Source organism: Spermophilus citellus (assembly GCF_964194105.1).
Source record: "Spermophilus citellus genome assembly, chromosome: 4".
In the NCBI taxonomy this organism is placed as follows: domain Eukaryota; kingdom Metazoa; phylum Chordata; class Mammalia; order Rodentia; family Sciuridae; genus Spermophilus; species Spermophilus citellus.
In genome coordinates, this window is record NC_138185.1 from 167,715,994 (window position 1) to 167,740,605 (window position 24,612).

Here is a 24,612-nt window from a genome sequence, read left to right on the forward strand (position 1 = left end):
ACTAAAAAGCTTCTTCCATGGCAAAGGAAACAATCAAGAATGTGAATAGAGAGCCTATAGAATGGGAAAAAAATCTTTGCCATCTGTACCTCAGAAAGCATTAATCTCCAGGATACATAAAGAACTCAAAAAACTTAACACCAAGGAAATAAATAACCCAATCAATAACTGGCCAAAGGAACTGAACAAACACTTCACAGAAGAAGAAATACAAATGATCAAAAAAATATGAAAAAATGTTCAACAATTCTAGCAATTAGAGAAATGCAAATGAGATTCCATCTCACTCCAGTCAGAATGGCTATTATCAAGAATACAAGTAACAATAAATGTTGGCGACGATGTAGAGGGAAAAGGTACACTCATACATTGCTAGAGGGACTGCAAATTGTTGCAATCTCTCTGGAAAGCAGTAAGGAGATTCCTCAGAAAACTTGGGATGGAACCACCATTTGACCCAGCTATCCCACTCTTGGGTATATACCCAAAGAACTTAAAATCAGCATACTACAGTGTTACGGCCATCAATATTTATAGCAGCTCAATTCACAATAGCTAAGCTATGGAACCAACTTAGGTGTCCTCAATAGATGAGTAAGACAATGTGGTATATATACACAATGGAATATACTCAGCCATAAAGAAGAATGAAATTATTACATTAGCTAGTAAATGGATAGAACTGGAGTCTATCATGCTAAGTGAAATAAGCCAATTCCACGTCCCAGGGTTGTGGCTCAGTGGTAGAGCGTTTGCCTAGCATGTGTGCCTAGCTTGGTTCGATCCCGGGGAGCCACATAAAAATAAACAAATAAAATAAAGGTATTGTGTCCATCTACAACTACAAAAAAATTTTTAAAAAAAGAAAAGAATAAGCCAATTCCAAAAAACCAAAGGCTTTATGTTCTCTTTGATATGCGGATGCTAACATACAATAAGGGGAAGGAGAGAAAAGAATAAAAGTTCATTGGATTAGACAAAGGGGAATAAAGGGAAGGGAGGACGATGGGAATGGGAAAGACAGTAGAATGAATTGGAAATAACTTTTCTTTTCTTTTTTTTTTTTTAGTTTTAGATGGACACAATACCTTTATTTTATTTATTTTTATGTGGTGCTGAGAATCAAACCCAGTGCCTCACTCAAGTTCCACGAGTGTTCTACCACTGTGCCACACCCCAGCCCCTGGACATAACTTTTCTGTTTATATATGAATACATGACCGTGTAACTCCACATCATGTTCAACCACAAAATAGGATCCTAATTAGAATAAGTTATTCTCCATGTATGTATAATATGTCAAAATACATTCTACTGTCATGTACATCTAAAATGAACAAATAAAAAGTAAATTAAAAAATATTACTCGATTGCTGTATCCTTTGTCATCATATCCTCCAAAAACGTACAGCTTCCCATTAATGCAAGCACCACAGCTTCCTGACATGGAGGTAGGGAGTTCTCCTTCCATTAGATGCATTCTCCTGCAGTAAAAATGACATGGAATACATTAAATTTTTCCAAAGGCAAATAAAAATTCCCCTTAAACTTCCTGAGAATCTTTTCAGTGAAAATTCCTATTGCCAATTAAAATTAAAATGTAATGGTAGTCAATACTGTAAAAACTTTAAGAAGATCCAACACAGAGATTGATCTTTTAACCTGCTTGGAGGAAAAAAATCACAAAATATTCATACATATCACTAGAAATGGGAACTAGAGCATTGGTCTTGAGAGAAACAGTAATGGACAAAGAATGGAGAAGGAAATAGAGTAGGGAAAGACAGTCACAGAGAATAAAATATTGAAAGAAAAGGAGAGAGAGACTTATAATATAAATGTTGCAGTATGTCCTATGTATGGTCTCAGATCCCTGTAGTCTATGAAAACATTTATAACAGATATTAAGACTAGACACACTTGGGGCTGGGGATGTGGCTCAAGCGGTAGCGCGCTCGCCTGGCATGTGTGCGGCCCGGGTTCGATCCTCAGCACCACATACCAACAAAGATGTTGTGTCTGCCGAGAACTAAAAAAATAAATATTAAAAAATTCTCTCTCTCTCTCTCTCTCTCTCTCTCTCTCCTCTCTCTCCTCTCTAAAAAAAAAAAAAAAAAAAAAAAAAAAAAGACTAGACACTGCAATTTAAATTACTTACCATAACCCACTATCAATATCATAGGTCCAAATTTCATCATTAGGCAAATATACTTCATTGTCTTCAATTGACTAAAAATACAGAATACATAAAATTATATTTATTGATCAGATAGTAACAATTCAAAAGTTCCTCAGGATAAGAAAAACTGTAATTAAAATACAACAAAACATAATATCAGTCTCAAAGACTTTTAAATATAAGATCAAAAGGAAAGATTTTCTAAGAGAAAATAGGGAAAATAAATGTTTTAAAATCCAAAAATCAAATATATGAGTCTCAAGAAAATGATTTGGGGCTGTTACACTTTCCAAAGGGATTTTGAATAAGGGAAAATACCAAAATAATAAAATTTATGCAGAAGAGCAAAGATTATAAAGCCAGGAAAAAAGGATTTAGAAAAAGGGCAATGCATTTTGAGAAAAAAGAAGGAATTAAGGAAGAAATTTTTTTTCAAGACAAAATTGTAAGAGCACTGCCTCAGATATCTTAACTCATATGAACATATCTGTTGAGTGCCTACTATATGCAAAATATAATGTTAGGTGTTTTAAATCTAGAATCTAAGGATCAAGATAAATGTAACTAGTCAAAATGATAACTCAGAATTTGAAAAAATTCTAAAGAAGCTGATAACGTAAGTATTGCATCCTAATATTTATGATGAAGAGAGAAATAAGAATGGTATAACAATATCATTTAAGTTAAAAAAAAAAAAAGAATTAGGAGCTGGGGATATAGCTCAGTGGTAGAGTGCTTGCCTAGCAGGCATAAATCCCTAGATTCAATCCCCAACACCAGGTAAACAAGCAAACAAACAAACAAAAAGTCAAGTAAAATAAATCCTTGGCTGGGTGTGGTAGTGCATGTGTATAATCCCAGCTACTCAGGAGGCTGAAGCAGGAGGTTCACAAGTTTGAGGTCAGTCTCAGTAACTCTGTGAGACCCTCAGCAACTTAGTAAGACCCTGTCTTAAAATAAAACATAAAAAGGACTGGGGATGTAGCTCAGTGGTAGAATGCCTCTGGGTTCAATCTTGCAATACCAAGAAACAAACACAAAAAACAAATTCCTTACATAAATTTGACATGATTTCTTAGACTCTATAAAATAACTTAAAAGTAGGTCTATTTTATTTATTTTATTTTTTTATATTTATTTTTCAGTTGTAACTGGACACAATATCTTTATTGTATTTATTTTATTTTTATGTGGTGCTGAGGATCGAACCCAGGGCCTCACACGTGCTAGACAAGCGATCTACCGCTGAGCCACAATCCCAGCCCCAAAATTAGGTCTAATTTAAAATAGCAGTTTGATGGGCTAGGGATGTGGCTCAAGGGGTAGCGCGCTCACCTGGTATGCATGTGGCCCAGGTTCGATCCTCAGCACCACATACGAATAAAGATGTAAAAATAAATAAATTCTCTCTCTCTCTCTCTCTCTCTCTCTCTCTCTCTCTCTCTCTCTCTCTCTCTCTTTAATAAATAAATAAATAAATAAAATAGCAGTTTAAGAATTTCTAAAACTATGATGCAAAAATTAACATGCTCAGTAGATTCAGCTGTTTCTCATTGCTATGTTAGTTAAATTTTAAAACTATAATCTTTGACTAATAATTCTATGTTGGTCTCTGCTTCTTGCTCTCCTCATTCTCTTTCTGCCTCCCTTCTTTTTCTTTCCCTCCCCCACCCCACACAATAGAAAACCTTTTTATTAATTCCAAGGAAACTTCCATTCATGTCTAGCCAAGGAATCCATATTAAATGTATAAGTAAACAAATAATTGTCAGAAGGTAAATTAATGATTCTAAGGTTTAATGACATCAGGCTCCAGTAGCCTCATGTGTACCTGCTCACTCAAGAAATATCAGAGAAATGAATTTCTTTTCATGGTTTGACTAATTCCCTTTAATGGTTCCCTACTGTTCTTAGTATAGCCTAAGATTCTTATGATTCTGTAGTACATTGGTACCTACCTCCAAATCTCAATTTGCCTTTTACTCATTATGCTTTGTTTAGTCTTCTTTCAGTTCCTATACCTTTCAGAGTTCCTTGCTGTTAATCTATGCTTTCTCTCTCTCTCTCTCTCTCTCTTTTTTTTTCTGTTTGTTTAAACTTTTGGTGGTTTTAGAGATCAAATCAAGGGCTTCATGCATTCAAGGCAAGCACTTTACCAATGAGCTACATTCCCAACTCCTGTCTTCCTGAAATGTTCCTTCAAAATTTGTTTAACTACTCATTATTTGGGAATCAGTTTAAATGTTACTTCTCTAATCACCCATCATAGTTTAAGAAATTAAGGTCCCTATTCAAATGCTCTCATACAGTCCTGCACTTCTCCTTTGAAGTTCTTTCTTTGTGTCACACTAACCCACCACTATCAATACCACTAAACTTCAAGCTTTACAAGTGCACAGATCATGTCTATCTTGTTACAGTTTAATTTCCCAGAGGCACAGATTTCACACATAAAAGGCAAAGAGAATATTTGTTGATTGAGTGAATGGGTCAGTCATTAACCAAGTCAATAACTATTAAATTGACCTATTAACTTTAGTTTGATAATTTAGATAATTTTCACTAATTTGTATGATGAAAAATACAAATGAAACACAGAATTGAACAGTCTGGAACCAGTTCCTTTCTACTTTATCAGAGGCTTCACTTCTACACTATTCTTTCTTTTCTACATCATCAACAATTCTTTCTCTACTGGATCATTCCTACAAATATCCAAACATGCCTTAATATGTACTCATCTTCAAAACACAAAAACAAAAACTTTCCCTTAATTCTTCTTTTTATCTCCTCCCTTTACAAAAAAAAAAAAAAAAAAAAAAAAAAAAAAAAACCACCTTTCATGATGAGTTTCTTTCATACATAGTATAAGTCTCCATTGTATCACCTTTCATTCTCTTACCAACCCCATTCTAATCTGGCTTCTGAGTTGTCATTCCACTGATACTGTTCTCCCCTAGGTCATTCTATAAAGAAAATTAGTGAACTTCTGTATCAGAAATGTAGCCCAGAAAGAGGAACTATATTTTAAAAAGAAAAGAGACATGGAGTAAGAGGAAAACTAAGTCTAACAAGAAATACATTACAACAAAATAGAATGGGGGAAGAGGCAACATTTGAAGAGACAAAAGCCAAGAGTTTTGTAAAGTTGTTGAAAGTCATCAATTCTGAGATCTAGGAAGTCCTAACAAGTTCTAAACAGAATAAACAAAAAATCCATACCTAGACACATCAGGACTGAAGAAAAAGGCATATTCCTAAAAACAACTCAAGAAAAGACAGATCACCTTCAAATGAACATGAACTACTATAATTTGAATCTTAAATGTCCCCCACAGGCTTGGTCCCCAACTTGGTGCTCTTGGGAAATGGTGGAAATTTTAAGAGGTGGGGCCTAGTGGGAGGACTTAGATCATTGAGAGATAACTTTTAAAGGTATTGTGCAACTTCTGTCTGTCTGTCTGTCTCTCTCTCAGCTCTGAGGATTGAACCCAAGGATATATAGCCCCAGCCTTTTTTATTTTTATTTTTTACTTTGGGATAGGTTTTACTGGCTTTAAATATGTGATCCAGGAATTCTGGATAATGTGATGAACAAAGCTGAAAAAATTTACATATATAAAACACTTCACCTAATAATTAGAATGTATGTTTCTTATAATAAATAGCATGTTTCTGAATACTGACCACAAACTAGTCTTTAAAGGAAGCCTAAATATATTCAAGAGAATACACTTTCTGAGTACAACACAATTAACAAAACAAAGCTGATTATAAAAACACCATGTTTAAAAATCTAGGATTTTTTCCCCTAAGCAAATTATAGGTGAAATAAGAAATAATGGGAAACAATAAAATATGTAGAACTGAAAAATGACAAAATACTGCTTGCCAAAATTTGGGAGATGCAGCTAAAGAGATACTTAGAGAAAAATAGACAGCCTTAAATATTTGTACTAATAAATTTAAAAATAAGAAAAAAGATTTGAACATTCAATTTCAGAATTTCAAGAAATAACAGCATAATAAATCTTGAATCTTAAATAGAAATTAGGAAGAAAGAAAAAGGAGCAGGTTATCAATAATATAGAAAAAATGTGAGAGGAGTAAGTAAACAAAAAGTTGTTTTTTCACAAGTCTAACAAACGTTTTGCATGATTATTCAAGGTGGGGAGGAAAGGTACCAATAAGCAATGTTAGGAATGGGAAAAGGGGACATGCCCTCTCTCAAAATAAAAAAATATAAAAAAGAGGTGGGAATGTGGTACAATGGTAGAGTACCCCTAGGTTCAATCTCTGGTACCATAATCAATCAATAAATAAAGTAAAATGAAAAATAAAATAAAAAGGATTGAGGATATAGCTCAGTGGCAAAGTACCCCTGGGTGTTTATTTCCTAGTATGGCAAAAAACAAAACAAAACAAAACAAAACCCTAATTAAACAGAATGAAAAGTCTAGAAACAGATAACACATCCATGAAAATTTGATGTATGACAGAACAGTCTTGGAGGTTAGCAAGGAATGGGGGATATTTTAATATATGACATGAGGTCAAGTGGTGACCCATAGGAAAACATTATGAAACTAGATTTCTACTTTAAACCAAAAAAAACAAGCAAACAAAAATCCAGGTTAAAAAAAGTTCTAAACAGAATGCAAAACTAAAAAAAGTTTAGAAGACAATGTTGGACACTTTATGACTTTTACATGGGGAAAGATTTCTTAAACAAGATGCAGAAAATACAAAGCATTAAGAAAAAGTTTGAAATTACATTCTTTTTTTTTTTTTTTTTGGTACTGGAGATTGAACCCAAGGCCTTGTGCATGCCAGGCAAACACTCTACTCTAAGCTACACCCCCAGCCTGAAATTACATTAAAACTAGGGATGATGGTACACACTTGTAATCCCAGAAATTTCGGAGGCTGAGGTAGGAGAACTGCAAGTTTGAGGCCAACCTCAGTGACTCAGTGAGACCTTCAACAACTACGTGAGACCCTGTCTCAAACTAGGATTAAAAAGGGCTGGGGCTGTAGCTCAGTGGTAAAGTGCCCTTGGGTTCATTCCCCAGTACAAAACAAAGCAAAACAAAACCAAAAACAAAAAAAGAAAAAAACCCAATTATATTAAAATATATAATTTGGGCTGGGGATGTGGCTCAAGCAGTAGCGCGCTCGCCTGGAATGCGTGCGGCCCGGGTTCGATCCTCAGCACCACATACCAACAAAGATGTTGTGTCCGCCGAGAACTAAAAAATAAATATTAAAAAAAAATAAAAATAAATAAAAATATATATATATATAATTTATGTTCAACAAAAGAATTATCAAGACATATAAACTGGGCTGGGGATGTAGCTCAAGAGGTAGTACGCTTGCCTGGCATACACGGGGTGCTGGGTTCGATCCTCAGCACCACATAAAAATAAAGATGTCGTGTCCACCGAAAACTAAAAAATAAATATAAAAAACATATAAACTATAAACTGAAAAGACATATTCAACTCATTCAACCTTATAATTAAAGTATTTGTATAGTCAGACATAGTGGTGCACACCAGTAATCCCAGTGGCTTGGGAGGCTTAGGCAGGAGGATCACAAGTTCAAAGCCAGCCTCAGCAATTTATCGAGGCCCCAAGAGCCTGCCTCAAAAATAAAAAAGGGTGGGGGATGTGGTTCAGGGGTTAAATGTCCCTAGGTTCAATCCCAGGTACAAAAAAAAAAAATATATTTGTACAAATCAGGTAACAAAAAAAGAAAGAGAGAAAGAAATAGACCAATAGACAAATGAGCAAAAGACCACACACCAGCATTTTCATAGAAAACACAAATAGTCCATAAAGTTAGAAAAACCAATTTATCAGTACCATGATAGAAGGAACAAAACACAAAATGCAATACTGTATTATACTCACTGGATTCACAAAGATTTAAGGGCAGATGGTACCAAATGTAGTCAAGGATGTGGAACAAGCGGAGAAATGGTGGTAGTATAAATTGATACAATTATTTTGGCAATGGTCTAAAATCTCCAAGTAAATTTGAAAACTCAGTGACCCAGCTTTCCATTTCTTAGTATATGCCCTAGAGAATGTTCATGCCTGTATGCATGTGCAATAGGAGACTTACTTACTCATTGTAGCATTGCTCATAATAGCAAAACAAAACAAAATACAGAAACATTCAAATTAAAATACCAACATGGATAAATAAATTGCTATAAATTTACACAGCATAATGTTATACAGGATATACATCAAATGAATGGATCTAGGGATGATTTCAGTGTATTTAACAACTGGGTAGAATGGGCATTGATATTTAGAATAGACAACAAATACCAATAGGTACAACCATACAAAAGCTTATCCACTGATTAAGCAATATATAAATCTAAAAACTAAAGTCATGAAAGAAAATATGCTATGATTCCAAAACCATATAATATTTTGTTTAGAGATACATGTGTGGTAAAACTGTAAATAAAAGAGTGATTAACACAAAATTCAAGATAGTGGTAACCTATGGGAATGGAGTGGAGAGAGAAGTGTGATCAGTGGAGGATAAACTTCAAGCTTCCAAGGCACTGGTGGTAGTTTACATCTTAAAGATAATTAGATGTTTATCTTTAAATGATATTTATTTTATGCATTCATTTGTACATCTGCTTCAAATTTTAAGAAACAAGTATTTTTGTTTCTTAAGCAGTTTAGTATGCAGTCACATTATAGAGGCACACATCTGTAATTCCAGTGGCTTGGGTGCTGAAACAGGAGGATTGCAAATTCAAGACCAGCCTTGGCAATTTAGCAAGGCCCTAAGCAATGCAGTGAGACTTTGTTTCAAAGCAAAAAAGCAGACAGTTGTGGTGGTACAAACCTTTAATCCCAGAAATTTGGGCTGAGGAGGAAGATTATAAATTCAAAGCCAGCCTCAGCAATTCAGTGGGGCCCTAAGCAATATAGTGAGATCCTGTCTCACAATAAAAAATAAAAAAGGGCTGGGGATGTGGCTCAGTGGTAAAGTGTCCCTGAGTTAAATCTCCAGTACAAAAAAAAAAAAAAAAAAAAAAATCAAGCAACTCACAAAATTATCAGAGAGGCTAGAGGACTAGTGTCTGATTTATATAAAAAAAGAACAAGGTCTGAAACTACTATGCCATAGGGACAGGTATGCATGCAGTCACTGGAAAGCACCATACTGCAAGTGTAACACTGCCTTTTATGCCAGGGATCTTGTACTTCTGAAATTGTATTGCCAGGCTAAGAATCCTATATGGGTCCTGGATTTTTACTTCCTTATTTTAAAATCCAAATCTAGCACAGGTTAACCAACAGGGTTCAACACACATGCCTACAATTATGCTGCAATTGAGGGTGGAAAAGCGGGCATTTGAGTTCTTTTTATTGGATACCTACTGTTGGCTATAATCAGTTCTAGACATGTGATATCATAGGTAAAAACTGTCTTTGTAGAACTTACATTCTAAGCCCAGAGATGGGATAGTCAGACAATGAATACCACAAATAGAGAAAGGAAGTTCAGATTCGGGGCATTTTTTAAAAAAATGTCTTCTACATTTACATAGACAGCCTATGTGACCAGTTATGAATAAAGTGAAACTATTCTGTTAAGGAGAATTATACACTTATGGCTTTTAATACACATTGTTAAACTTTCCCTCAAAGATTACACCAATTTGTACTCCCATTAATAATGTATTAGTAATTTCCTTCCACATGCTTTTCCCCCCAAATTATTTTCCTCCTTCTCCTCCCATTCCCCCTCTTCTTCTTTTTCCTTAGGTATCAGAGATTAAACTCAGGGATGCTTTACCACTGGGTTACATCCCCAGACATTTTTAATTTTTATTTTGAAATAAAATAGGGCCTAAATTACTGAGAGTGACCTGAACTTGCCATTCTCCTGCCTTTGCCTCTCATGTTGCTGGGATTACAGGCATAATGCCACCACACCCAGCTCCCCAAATTTCTTTTTTTTTTTAATATTTATTTATTTATTTATTTTAGTTCTCGGCGGACACAACATCTTTGTTGGTATGTGGTGCTGAGGATCGAACCCGGGCCGCACGCATGCCAGGCGAGCGTGCTACCGCTTGAGCCACATCCCCAAATTTCTTTTTAATCTCTGCAAATCAGATAAGAAAAAAAATAACAACTTCTTATTTTTCATTTGGGTTTCACTGGTTCATTTTTTGTTTTTTCTTGGGTACCAGGGATTGAACTCAGGGGCACTCAACCACTGAGCCACATCCCCAGACCTATGTTATTTTATTTAGAGACAGGGTCTCATTGGGTTGCTTAGCACCTCGATTTTACAGAAGCTGGCTTTGAATTTGCAATCCTCCTCAGTCTCCTGAGCTGCTGAGATTACAGGAGTGTGCCACTGTGCCCAGCTCACTGGTTCATTTTTTTCTTCAGCATTGGTTCATAGTATACATGTATTTCTTCTTTGTTAAATTGTGCTTATCCGTTGCTCATTCTTCAATGGGGATACTGCTCTTTATTTTTTATAGGACCTATCTATCATACAGGTTGCAAATATTTTCTCATTTGTCATTTGCCTTATTTTGTGGAGTTTATAAATCAATTTTTAAGCTGGGTCCTGTGTTGGTGCACACCTATAATCTTAGGGGCTCAGAAGGTTGAGGCAGGAGGACTGCCAAATTCAAAGTCAGCTGCAGCAACTTAGTGAATCCCCGAGCAACTCATTGAAACTCTGTCTCAAAATAAATAATAAAAAGGGGGGCTGGGGTTGTGGCTCAGTGGTAGAATGCTCGCCTAGGCACTGGGTTCGATCCTCAGCACCACATAAATGTAAAATGAAAATTGTGTCCACCTAAAACTTAAGAATAAATATTTAAAATAAACAAATAATAAAAAGGACTGGGGATGTGGCTCAGTAGTAACATGCTCCTGTGTTCAGTCTTCTGTTCTAGAAAGAAAAAATCAATTTTAAATTTTTTCAAGCTGATCTGCCAATATCTCTTTATAGTTTTTTTTTTTTCCCCAAACTCAGATTTTCTTTTTCCAACTCAGGATTTTGCAATAGTCATATATTCCTCTCTTTTTGTGGTTTAATTTTTCTTTATTTAACTGATCAATCCTAAGACTCAAATATCATTCTTCTCCAGTTATCCTAGGACCATTTGTTACACAAGTGAATGTTTTTCCATATTTGAAATACTTCCTTTTAAGTACAAAATAAGTTTTATATGCTTGGCTATTTATGTAATTTGTTTCCCATCCTATAGTGATTTTTCTTTTGTATCAGGGCCACTAACTTAATTACTATAGTATTTCCTACCTTCATTCTTATCAAACATTTTCTAAATTGATTCTCCTTCTAAATAGATTTACAAAACAGAAATCTGTAACCCTATTTAAGCAGATTTTTCTATAAGTTCAGAGCAAAATGTATTAATATCAATTGTTAGGAAAAAGAACTATTTAAATTATTAAGGTTGTAAGAAGAACACAGCTTACATAGACGTACCTTTTTTTTTCCCAAAATTTGGGGAAATTACAACTTTAAATGTTCCTAGTAGTAGCATTCAATTTTGTATGAATTTCAGTACTGTGGAAGATCTAGAACTAAGCAAGAGAGTGTACTGGCACCAATTAGGATTTAACATTTACTTTTTTTTGGTACTACTCTTACCTCCAGAGGTGTTTTCAGATACATTGTTTTTTAAAATCTGTTCATAGTAGGACAATAAGTAGTTTAGATGTATATCTGTGACTTCTAGGACATATGTTTGTTGATTTTAACATTGTGAAAAAAAAACATTGTGTTAATGAGGAGGAAAAGTATGATTGTTACACACAAATGTAGACTCATTTGATCAAAAAACAACTTACAATTAAAATACTTCCAGATGCAGGGACTTTTAGCTCTTTGTGCGAAGGCTACTCTCAAACTGTTGTTGAAGGATAAATACTTTTTCTTATGATATACTATCTTCTTTTTTGCTTCCTACCCTCTTTTCCTTTCACTTACAACTAGAAATGGTTTAACTGTTAATGATATCTGGAATTTAAAAAGTAGTACACTGTGGATCTAAATTTGTCTTATATTATCCAGGGTGGTTCTAATAGCATCTCTGCTTATTGGATAAGAGCATGAAAGGAAGTATTTCAATTCAGGAACAAAAACTGAATTATTATATGAACGGAATTAATATTATCAATTACACAATTTTCAAGATTAAACTAAGATGTAAAAATTTACACATGTCATTATGGGCCTCAAAGCATTCTACATTGATATGAGACATTTCATTCATGAGTTTAAAGCAAATCTATATAAGATTAAGTGAAATTTTTTTACTTATTACAAATAGCAGATGAAATTTGACACCTCTACAAGTGTCTCAAGTGGCAGAACTCAACCAAAACACTTCTTGTGCAACAGCCATCATTACATCTTGACTATTTTTTCATCAAGAACAAATAGTGGAGGCCTGCAATCCCCGTGGCTCAGGAGGCTGAGGCATGAGGATCACGGGTTGAAAGCCAGCCTCAGCAATTTAGCAAGACCTTGTCTTAAAATAAAATGGGCTGGGAATGTGGTTCAGTGGTTAAGTGACCCGGGTTCAATTCCTAGTACCAAAAACAAAAAAAGATGAAAATATTAAACAGTATGGCATAATCAATTAATATTAGCGTATTAAATACAGTCTGGGTATTTTCATAATCTGCCGTCCTTGAGGTCAAAAGGCCATTAAAGTGACTTATTCCCATTGTGTCTCTGTCCTTATTTATAAAATGAAGATATTAATTACTTTACAGGGTTGTAGTGAGGATCATGTAAGATTAGGGACATAAAAATTCCTAGCACCATGCCAGATATAGTAGACACTCAAAGATTAATTCTAATTTTTCTGATACTACACTAAAGTAAGAATAAACACACAAACAATAAAACCCACTTGGATGTGAGAATTATTAACATGCATAGCATGTACTTTATTTCAGTGCTCCTCAGTCATGTTACAGGTCTGTCACACAATAGTATTCAGTCAGTCAGAAAATGTAGATTCTATTTTCAGCAGAGCTTCCAGATGGCTTTATTTTTGATCTGTAATCTAACAAGATGGCATATATTCCTGAATTGTTTTCCAGTTTTACAATTCTTGCTATAATCCTAGATTATAGAAACAAAACACACACACACACACACACACACACACATTCCAACCTCCATGGTAATAAGAATTTTCAACCATAATACTTTAGCATATTGTTGCTAATAAAGTCTATTTTGAAAATCCAGAAAAAAATACAAATATTTGTAATTATCCCTTGGCAAAGAAACGCCGCCAAAATAACCTAGAAATATTTAGCTGCTTCAGCGATTTCTATATTTTATTTCGAAACGCACCGTGGAAATTGGAAACATAAAACAATACAGAACGGCGCCCACGGTCTTTTCAATTCTGCGCGGGTATTTAAAGGTAACTAATCTCGCTGTAACTGTATTGGACAAACCGGGGGTTACTGGACAGCTGGGGGAGGGGAGGGAGGGCGTGGACCGGGGTTTGAAGGTTTTAGCAGTGGAGGCGACGGCGGGCCGGCGTCGCGCCTGGCGCGGCTGGGAGGGCGGCGGGAGGCGGAGTGGGGCGGGCGCAGGGGCGCCTGGCCCCAGGCCCGGGACGCACCCCACCTAGGGAGCGGGTGTGGGCGGGAGCTCAGCGCCCCTTCGGCCCGAGAGGCCGTGCGGGCTCCCTGCGCGAGTCCGCCCCGTCCCGCCTCTTCCCCTTACCACGTAGCCCCCCCACACGTAGAGGAAGTTTCCGTCCACCACCGCGCAGTGGCCGCTGCGCTCCTCGGCCACGCAGAACAGCTGCGAGTCCGCCATCCACGCCGTTGCTGGCCCACTACTCGGCGTGCCGCAGCCCCTGCCCACCGCGCTGCCTCTCCTCGGGTCCGGATTGCTGCACGCACGAACGGAACGCGTCGAGGGTCGAGATTGGTGGGAAGGCGAACCAGTGCGTCTGCGCCGTCCCGCAGCGGACTCGCTCACGAGGCCGCGCCAAGGGTGGAGTGGCCAGTGAGGGATGCCTTGGTTCTTAGCAGTGAGGAAGAGGCCTTAGCTTCCCCGGAAAAGGAACAGGCAGATTTCTTTCCACTTGAGGTGTTTTGGCAATTCAGTCTCATCCAGCTTACGTTTCATAGTCAGATTCCTTGATTTTTCTCAAAATGTCTTTGTGCAGTTGGTTGTAGCAGGTTATATTTGGTCGTTGTGTCTCAAGATTTTTTCCGATATCTTTGTTAATCTTGAACAGTTACTATCTCTTCTCTCTTGTGGCACTTATTTGTGAAATGGGTTAGTTTTCCTATACCTAAGTGTGGTTTCTCATTAACGTGTGCTTTCGTCCTGCTTATTTTTCTTAGACTGGAAGGTTGATCTAAAAGCTTTAGCGTCTGGGTCTGGTTTTTTTTTTTTTTTTCCAAGAACACTTCATGCTGCATCACAGTAGAAGGCTTGGTGATACTTTCCATTATTTCATTTAGCAATAGAAGTAAACATGTGCAGAGACGCAAATATTTCCCCTTTTTCTTACACAGAAGGAAGCATACTATATACACAACTCGGTAACCTGTTCTCCAATAAACGTTATATTGTTCCATATCCGTGTATTGTGATCTTCCCCAATCCTTTTGATTGTTTCATAGCACTATTTTGAGTGGCTGTGTCATGATTTTTTCAATCAAGTCCTTATTTATGGACGTCATTTATTCCCAGTTTTTTTGTTATCACAAATAATTTTGCCTGAAGAACATTATGTACATGTTTTTTTGTAGTTTTACAAATATGTTTTTGGAATAGAGTTCTGGAAGTGGAATTGCTGGGTCAGAGAATAAAAGCATATATGATTTTGCTAGATGTTGCTGAAGTTGCCTCATAGGAATTATACTTTCACCAGCAATATATGAGAGTGACTGTTTCTCATAACCTTCCCAACAGAGTATATTGCTAAAATTGTGGCGCTTTGCTAAAATGATATGCTAGAAGTAGTAGCTCAGTGAAGCCCTTGGATTTTCAGCTTTATGCAAGGACTTTTCTGTTTGATTTCATACCTTGAATAACTCTTCAATTTGTTTCCTATTGTCTGTACTCCTTGAGGGAGTATAATATAAATGAATGCAGTTTCAGCATTTGTGTCTGTGATATTAAGGGAAACGTCAGTTTTTATACGTTGCTTACCTTCTGATTTCCCTTTTTTTAAAATTAAAAAAATTTTCTTGTTGTAGATGGACAGCATGCCATTATTTTGTTTATTTTTATGTGATGCTGAGGATGGAACCCAGTGCCTCACACATGCAAGGCAAGCGCTCTGTGCCACTGAGCTACAGTCCGAGCCCCTCCCATTTTTAATAAGATTTTTGTTCCTTTTCTTTTTCAGGGTAATCTTTTGTTAGCCTATTGATTGTGTGTGTGTGTGTGTGTTTTACTGGTGATTGAATCCAAAGGTCCTGAACTACTACTGAGCCACACTTCTAGCACCCCTCTTTTTTTAGGAACTAGGGATTGAGCCCTGGGCGGGTAACCATTGAGCCATGTCACCATCCATTTTTATTTTTATTTTTTTTGAGACAGGGTCTTACTAAGTTGTTTAGGGCCTCCCTAAGTTGATGAAGCTGGCTTTGAATTTAAGATGCTCCTGCCTTAGCCTCCTGAGCCACAGGGAAGACAAGTGAGCACCACTGCACCTGGCACGCTAGCCCTTTTTACTTCATTTGAGACAAGGTCTTGCTAAGTTGTTTAGGTTCCCCTGAAACTTTTGACTTTCCTGCCTCAGCCACCTGAGTTACTGGGATTATAGGCACATGGCACTACAGCTGACTCAGTTGATGCTTTTTTAACATTTATTTTTATGTTTGATTAAAAATAGTACATTTTTTAAGAATGGGGATTAATTCAGGATATCTAGTCTGGCCATATTGCTAGAAATAGAAGTCCAAGTATCATTTTAAATATAAAATTTTCTTTTTTTATTTAAAGTATATTTCAGAGTATCTTCACTTAGATAATTCATTCTTCAATTCTCAATTTAAACATCATTGGAGATCTTCATTATGTAGGTTAGGTCCACCTGTTACATCCTCCCATAGAACCCTAAACTTCATAGCACACTTCTCTACCTATAATTATATATGTTATATTCCCCGATGTATTATAAGCTGCCCGAGAGAAGAGATTTTCTGTTTCATGTTCAGTGATATATCTTTAGCAAAAACACAGTGCTTATTCATTATTAGGTGCTTACTAAGTCCCTTGGACTAGATATATTCTGGCTTACCAGAGTAGTGTAATGCCAGATTCAATTCGGGGGACCCCAATAGACATCCAGGAGCCGAATCTGATGCAATCACACAATAGTCTTTATTGCAAGCTCAAGCTTGGACTCACTCACTACTGTTCCCGGTGCATCGGTCCCAGGGAATGAGACCTGGTCCTTTGTTCAGTGAGGATTTATAGGTTTTTTTGGTATACTCTATGCCTCACAGCATCACACAGCAAATCATTTCACACCGAGGGAAAATCAAACAACAACTCTTAACATTGATTAGCACATTCACTGGTGGGAACAAGTTGGGTAGAGGTGATTGGTTAGTACAAGAGGGGGATTCATTTGAACTAATTGGTTTAAGCCTCGAGGGGTGTATGTGCTAAACTACATGGTTTCCCAACATGTCATCAACCATCATAAACTAGTGGGGGGGTCATCTGGCATCCCAGGTATTTTCTCTCTCATGCTGATTGGTGGTTGCTAGGGGATTGCTATGGGTCCTCACCTGGCCTGAGTCACCTCTTCTGTTATTTGCAGACAAACAACTCAGCAGGGTGGCTATCTGCCTAGGAGTGCTCTGTGGGTTTTTCCAAGGACAAGGGTCACACCCCCTTCCTTGAACAGGCTTTGATCTGAAGCGGAGGCTGGTTTCTCAAAAATGGAGTCATATCAGTTTCTCAGAAGAAATTTTGAACCAAAGGTTATAACACTGTAGATGAAAATAGTAGCTGGTTATAACAATGTCGAGGAGACAGCATCGACAGGCTATTGATAGAGCAGCATCTCTTACCCTGATGTATGGACTTTGAAACTCCATAGAGAGGCTTCAGAACCAGTAAATAAAGTGTGTGTGTGTGTGTGTGTGTGTTTAAAGATTCATAGATTTTATCTAGCTTTCAGAGAGGAGATCTATGGCTTTCATTAGCTCTGTCTTCTAGAGCAAGAGAGTGGATGAAGTCAGGGTATTTTTGGTTTTTCAGTTTGGTCCCTGGTGGGTAGCAGTGCTATTCTTAGCATACATAAAATACTGACTTTAGTTTTGGAATGTATACGTGGAAATGTCTACCTGGTAGATAGGTATGTTGGTCTGGAGCTTTTTAGCAGTTTTGCTTAGAGATGGAGATGTTGGGTTTATCATTGTACAGACAAGTTTGTGGGAGCTGTGAACATGGATAAGAGTATATTGAGTGAGATGACTGGGAATTCCAACATTTCAGTGGAAGAAAGAAGAAAAGAAGATGAGAAGAATCAACTACAGTGATGGACAGTCAGGAAAATATAGTACTATTGAAATGAGGAAAGAGACTGTTGTAATAAGATCAAGAGGGTCAGCAACCTTGCAGAGATCAAATAAGATGAGAACTGAGAATTTACCATTAATTTCACAAGTGAAAGGTAATTGATGAAACCACAATGAGATACCTGTATACTTTTATTAGAATGACTAAAAAGATTGATAACACCAAATACGGGTGAGGATACAGAACAACTAGAACTCTCATACACTGCTAATGGAGTAAAAATGAGAAAATGTTTGTAGTTTCTTAAAGTATATAACTAAATATTATAAGGTAAAAATATATGTATAATTTGTCATATGTACTCCATGACCCAGATATTTTACTACTACAATTTACTCAAGAAAATTTAGGGCTGTGGTTGTGACTCAGTGGTTGATGCTTGTCTAGCATGTGTCAGGCACTGGGTTTGATTCTCAGGACCACATAAAAAAATAAACAAAGATATTGTGTCTATCTATAGCTAAAAATATTTTTAAAAAAGAAAATTAAAATTATATGTATCCACAAAATGACTTATACAAATAATAGCCCCAAAGTGGAAAGACCCTATATTTTCATTGTTTAAGTGAATAGATAAACAAATTGTATATATTTATACAATGATATGCAGCTCAAAAATAAAAAGGAAGAAAATCTACTGAAACGTGCATGTAATAACAGGGAGGAACTAATACAACTAATATATATTAAGTTAGTGAAAGAAACCAGACACAAAAGACTATTTGCTATGTGATTTATATGAAATCTAAAATACATAAAACTAGTCTAAAGTAATAGCAGAAAAGTGGTTATTTGGGGATACAAACTTTAAATTGATAGAAAAGACTACAAGGGACATTCTGGAGGGATGTTCTATATCTTGATTGAGATGGTAATAGTTACATAGATGTATATTTTTATAAAAATGATTGAATTTGATACTTCAGATTTGTACATTTTTCTTAATATCAACTATAACTCAGATAGATACAATCACACATATATATGTAACATGTATATGTATCTCCTCATTCCATCATTTATTGTTACTAGTAATATTGGTATTGCATTCTTGTTTCTTAAGAAGCAGGGTCTTGCTTATGTTACACAGGCTGATGATGAACCCCTGGGCCCAAGCAATCCTCCTGTGTCAGCCTCCTAAGTAGCTAGGACTATTATGAGAAGCCACTTCAGAAAATACTCTATGTCCAAATTCAGATCAAACAGAGCTTAATTTACCTGGCCAGGGACTGTCGCCCACCCATAGAGACTGAAGTTCTATGGGAGAACAGCCATTTCCTGGCTTGTGTCTTGGGAATTTAAGGACAAAAACCACAGCTCAGGGACTTTCCTTAGCATCATTCAAGCAAGTCAATCATAGAATTTTTAAGACAGCAATTAGCACAGCAACTCACAATTGCATCTTGGGTTTGAGCAGGTGTTAAACAATTGTATCCTAAGTTTGAGCAGATGGTTAGTGGGGGGCAAGAATCAACTTCAAAGTCTTGAGTCACCAAGACCACCATATCCTGGATTGAGTACACTTTGTGGGGTACAAAGTACAGAAATCAATCTATTATAAGAAAACAGCTTTCATTTCAGTTTCTCAGAAACAGCTCTTGTAACAGTTTTTTTTATAGAAGGTAGCAGAATGGAGTCCTAGGCCTGTCTATGACAGTTCTTGCTTTATAATTATCTTAACTCACTTATCAAATTCTATATCTATAATCTATATTTTTTACTCACCTATAACCTATAACTTACACTCTTATTGATTGTATTTGTCATTTCACACCACAGCAGGACTACATGCACATACCACTGCCCCTAGCCTAAGTATTGCATTTTTGAAATGGAGCACTTGTCCTCCTGGACCTTAAAGTCTGTAGTGAAGGATGTAAATTATAAACAGACAGTTACCAAACTGTGCAGTAAGTACACCCCCCCAAAAGTTCAGGGTGGCTTGGGGCTACAGTAGAGGACTCTTAACTCATATTTTGGGGAGTTCCTGAGAGGAAATAAAATCTAAGCTAAGAAGTAAAGAATGAATGGATGTTGTTCAGGATAGTGGAAGAAAGAGGGAGAGAAGTGCTCCTAGAAAAGGAATAGGAGAGGAAGAGAGAGATGACTTGTTCACCTTATTCCAATATAGTGAGACTTTAAAGCATTTTAAGTTGGGAAATGACATGGTTAAAAAATACATTTTAGAAATTTATTCTAATGGCAATATTGGAGGCAAAGAGGCAAGTTAGTGGGTCAGTTGTGCCTGGCTAGAGAGGGTGATGTCTCAAGTGAAGGCCCTCACCCTGGAAATTCCGAGAAAGACATGGATGGGTTTGAGAGATACTTAAAAGGTAGAACTGCAGGGACCCGGTCACTTATTGGTTTATGAAGGAGGAAGAACAGAAAGGACTGAAAGGTGGTACCTTATATACTAGATTGGTCACTGGGTAGAAGCTGGGTGGAACACTTCACTAGGCTGCTGAACACGGAAGAGGAACAGGTTTGGGAGTGATGACAGCCAGTGAGTTCATGGGGGCATAAAGAGTTAGTTTTGAAGTCAAGGGATGAGGATTAGATATGGGAATTTTGAAATCATCAGCATATGGTTGTTTATTGAAGTATTAGGACTTTGTGAACTTGTATGTGAAGGAACCATAGGAAGAAGCTGAAAATTTATGGGACAAATGGAATCACTGTCAGACTGTGATAAGACGTTGGGCAATTGTGATCATTTTTTTTCCTCTTCAATTTTTTATATGAAATCTATCAGCCAGGCATGGTAGCACATGTATGTAATTCCAACTACTAAGAGGGCTGAGGCAAAAGGATCTCCAGTTCAAGGTTAGTCTGAGCAATACAGGAAGATGTCCATCTAAACAAATAAAACCCATGAAATCTATCAAACATACAGAAAAGTTGAAAAAACTGTTCAAGGAATACCTATGTATCCTCTACTGAAATGATTGCTGATATTGCCATACTAGCTTTAGGTGTGTCCATATTTTTCATTTTGTTGAATTATTTGAGAGTGGTAGGTATGATATTACACTTCAATATGCATTTCCTAAAAACAGGGATCTTCACTTACATATCATAGCTAACAAAATTAAGCTATTCCTTAATATAATCTGATATCCAGTTCATAGACAAGGTTCCTGAATTGCACTATAAAACAACTTTTAGAGCTGTTTTTTTTTTTTTTAATTTCAAACTGGGTTCCAGTCATAGTTTATATAGTGCATTTGATTATTAAGTATTTTTAAAATCATGTATTATCTATTGCTGTGTTACACATTAGCCTAAAATTTAGAGACTTAAACAATAGAACTTTATTATCTCACACAATTTCTGTGGGTCAGGAATTTGGAAACAGTGTGGCTGGTTTTAATCTCTCCTCTCCCACAAAGGTTGTAGTCACAATTTTGGCAAGGGTTGTTGTAGCCTATCACAACCGGTGCGATGTTAACTCAGTTTCCCTGAACTAGGGTGGTGAGTTGGATTAGAAATATTAAAGGAATGAGAAATTTAAGAAATAAAGACAAATACATGGAAACAAGTGAAAAGCAAGGGGTGAGGGTCTGGGGCTGGTAGGATAATCCAGCTCTGATTGAGACTGGATCTAACCAGGGGAATGAAAACCCACAAGTTTAATTCATAGGTATGGGCATTAAAGGGTTTCAGTGTGAAAAACTTCTTGAGGTAAACAGGATGAAGTTAAGAAAAACAACACAGTTGGGGCTCAGCAGGTTACACCCACACCCATCTCTTCTATCTACTGGCAGCTGGGATTTGAGATCAAGGCTTTTGAACTAGAGAATTGCATGACAAGCACAGAACTTTTTTTTTTTTAATTTTTTATTGATTATTTAAAGCATTACATAGCTCATGATATATCATCTTTCATACATTAGACTCAAATTGTGTTTTGAACTCCCATTTTCACCCCAAATATAGATTGCAGAATCACATCTGTTACATATTCACATTTTTACATAATGCCATATTAGTGTCTGTTGTATTCTGCTACCTTTCCTAACCCCTACTATCCCCCCTCCCCTCCCCTCCCCTCCCATCTTCCCTCTCTATCTCCCCTGCTGTTGTTCAATTCTCTCCCTTTTTTTTCCCCTCCCCCTTGCCCCTCATAGCCTCTTATAGGAGAGAAACGGAGAGAGAAGGGAAAGCATATGGAAATGGTAGGAGACCTTCAAGGAAGCACAGAACTTTTCTATCAACAGGAGTCAAGCTGCAAATGGGCGTTCCCCTGGCATCCTTGTACCACGGTGTTCCCCAAAGCGGGCTCACTGTCCAGGTTTCACTTAGTTCAAAGCAATGATTGATTGATTTTTAAAATTAATTTATTTATTTATTCTAATTAGGTATACACGACAGCAGAATGCATTTTGATTCTTTGTACACAATTGATGCACAACTTTTCATTTCTCTGGTTGTACACAGTGTAGCATCCCACCATATGTGCAGTCATACACGCACCTGGGGTAATGATTCCACCATCTTTCCTGCCCCCATGCTCCCTCCCCTCCCCCGCTTTGCCCAATCAAAGTTTCTCCATTTTTCCCATACGCCGCTCCCCCCCCCCCACATTATGGATCAGCATCCACTTGGCAGAGAGAACATTCGGCTCAAAGCAATGATTTATTAACTGCTCAAGACAGTGGTCATCTGAAAACTTCACTCAGGCTGGAAGATAAGCTTCCAAAATTGCTCATGCACACTGGCATACAGATGACAATTTGGTGCTGGCTGTTGGCCATGGAGAGAAAGAGAGACATAGACTGGTTTAGAGATACTTAAGAGGTATCTCTTGATTTCTTAACATGGATCTTTTCACCGACTTGCTTAAAGGCAACTGCTTCCCCAAGATAGTGACCTAAGAGGGAGCAAAGCTGAAGTAGTTGCATCTTCTGTGACCTGACTTTGGAAGTTTTATCTATCTTGTCCACAAAATCCTATTGGTTGCATAGGTCAGGCCCCTGTGGGAGGGAGTGCACAAGATCTGAATATCAGAAAGCGAAAATCACTGGGGGCTGTCTTAAGAGGGTGGCTAGCACAGTCTGGGTCAGTTCTTCTGCCTGGTTCCTCCCATGACACTAACTTAGAGGAGAACAAACCAGTTGGCTTTTAGATTATTCTACTTTTTGGATGTGTCTGATTGTTTCCTCTTGGTGTAATTTGGCTTGTTCATTCTCCTCTGAATTTCCTTAAACTAGAAGTTAGATCTGGCCTTGATTCCATTGAGTTAACAATTTTGGCAAGAATATTTTACAGGTGATTCTGTATGTGTCATATTGCATTATAATAGGGGCATGATGTCAAATTATTCCACTGTGTGTGATGCCAAGTTTCACACTTGGTTAAGGTGGTAACACCTTGATTAACATTCCATTGTGATAGTACTGTTTCCCCATTGTGACTATCAAGTAATCTATAGGGTGATACCTTGGGACTGTGCAAATGTCCTGTTCCTGAATCATTTAACCTAATGGTTTTATCTTTTATATCTCTGTTTCCTCCACCTTCCTGCCTACTGGTAACCATTTGATTCTTGTTTATCCTTCTAGTGGTTAAGCAAATAAAGCCAATTTTCCTTATTTGTGCACTCAACGTTTGCAAATTCACCAATTCACTGAAATTTATTTGTAACTCTTAAATTATTTTTAAAATTTATTTTAATTAGGTATATATGACAGCAAAATGCATTTTGATTCTGGTACACAATTGCAGCATAACTTTTCATTTCTCTGGTTGTACATGATATAGCATCACACCCTATGTGCAGTCTTACATGTACCCATCTCATTCCACTATTTTCCCTGCCCCCATGACCCCTCTCCTTTGCCCAATAAAGTTCCTCCATTTTCCCCATGCTCTCCCACCTCCCTGTTTTGCATCAGCATCCACTTATCAGAGAGAACATTTGGCCTTTGGCTTTTAAGGATTGGCTTACTTCATTTAGCATGATATTCTCCATTCATTTAACTGCAAATGCCATGATTTTATTCTCTTTTAATGCTGAGTAATATTCCATTGTGAATATATACCACAGTTTCTTTATCCATTCATCTACTGAGGGCATCTAGGTTGCTTCCACAGTTTTAGTTTCCAATTGTGAATTTAGGTGCTATGAACATTGATGGTGGCTGCATTACTATAGTAAGCTGATTTTAAATCTTTTGGGTATAGACCAAGGAGTGGGTCAAATGGTGGTTGCACTTCCAAGTTTTTAAAGGAATCTCCATACTGCTTTCCAGATTGGTTGCACAAATTTGCAATCCCACCAACAATGTATGAGTGTGCCTTTTCCCCCACCTCCACACCAACATTTATTGTTGTTTGTATTCTTGATAACTGCCATTCTGACTGGTGTGAGATAAAACCTTAGAGTACTTTTGATTTGCATTTCTCTATTACTAGAGATGTTGAACATTTTTTCATATATTTGTTGATCGAATATATATCTTCTTCTGAGAAGTGTCTAATAGACACTTAATAACTATTTATTAATTGGGTTGCTTGTTTTGAGGGTTTTAAGTTTTTTGAGTTCTTTATATATCCTGTATCTGACTGTATCTGACTGATGTATGTGTGACAAAAATTTGCTCCCAAAATGTAGGCTCTCTGTTCACCTCCTTGATTGTTTCTTTAGCTTTTTAGTTTGAGTCCATACCATTTATTAATTCTTGATTTTATTTCTTGTGCTTTAGGAGTCTTGTTATGGAAGTCGGGGCCTAATCTGATGTGATGAAGATTTGGGCCTACTTTTTCCTCTCTTAGGCGCAGGGTGAGATATAGGGGTTTATTTTCATTTTATTGC

At 36.9% G+C, this 24,612-nt stretch overlaps 1 protein-coding gene across 2 annotated transcripts in view; it reads right to left on the reverse strand.

The window, feature by feature from the left end:
• Positions 1-14,210, reverse strand: part of KLHDC1 (kelch domain containing 1) — a 48,775-nt gene extending 34,565 nt beyond the window's left edge. The window contains exons 1-3 of one of the 2 annotated variants that reach the window (XM_081289986.1): positions 13,965-14,210; positions 2,159-2,229; positions 1,367-1,484 (exon numbers count right to left, since the gene is read on the reverse strand). In XM_081289986.1, the coding sequence (XP_081146112.1) occupies positions 1,367-1,484; positions 2,159-2,229; positions 13,965-14,060 (285 nt within the window). In that variant the 5' untranslated portion in view covers positions 14,061-14,210. The remainder of the gene's footprint in view (positions 1-1,366; positions 1,485-2,158; positions 2,230-13,964) is intronic. The other variant, XM_081289987.1, reaches the window with a different exon arrangement.
• Between the last annotated feature and the right edge of the window lie 10,402 nt (positions 14,211-24,612).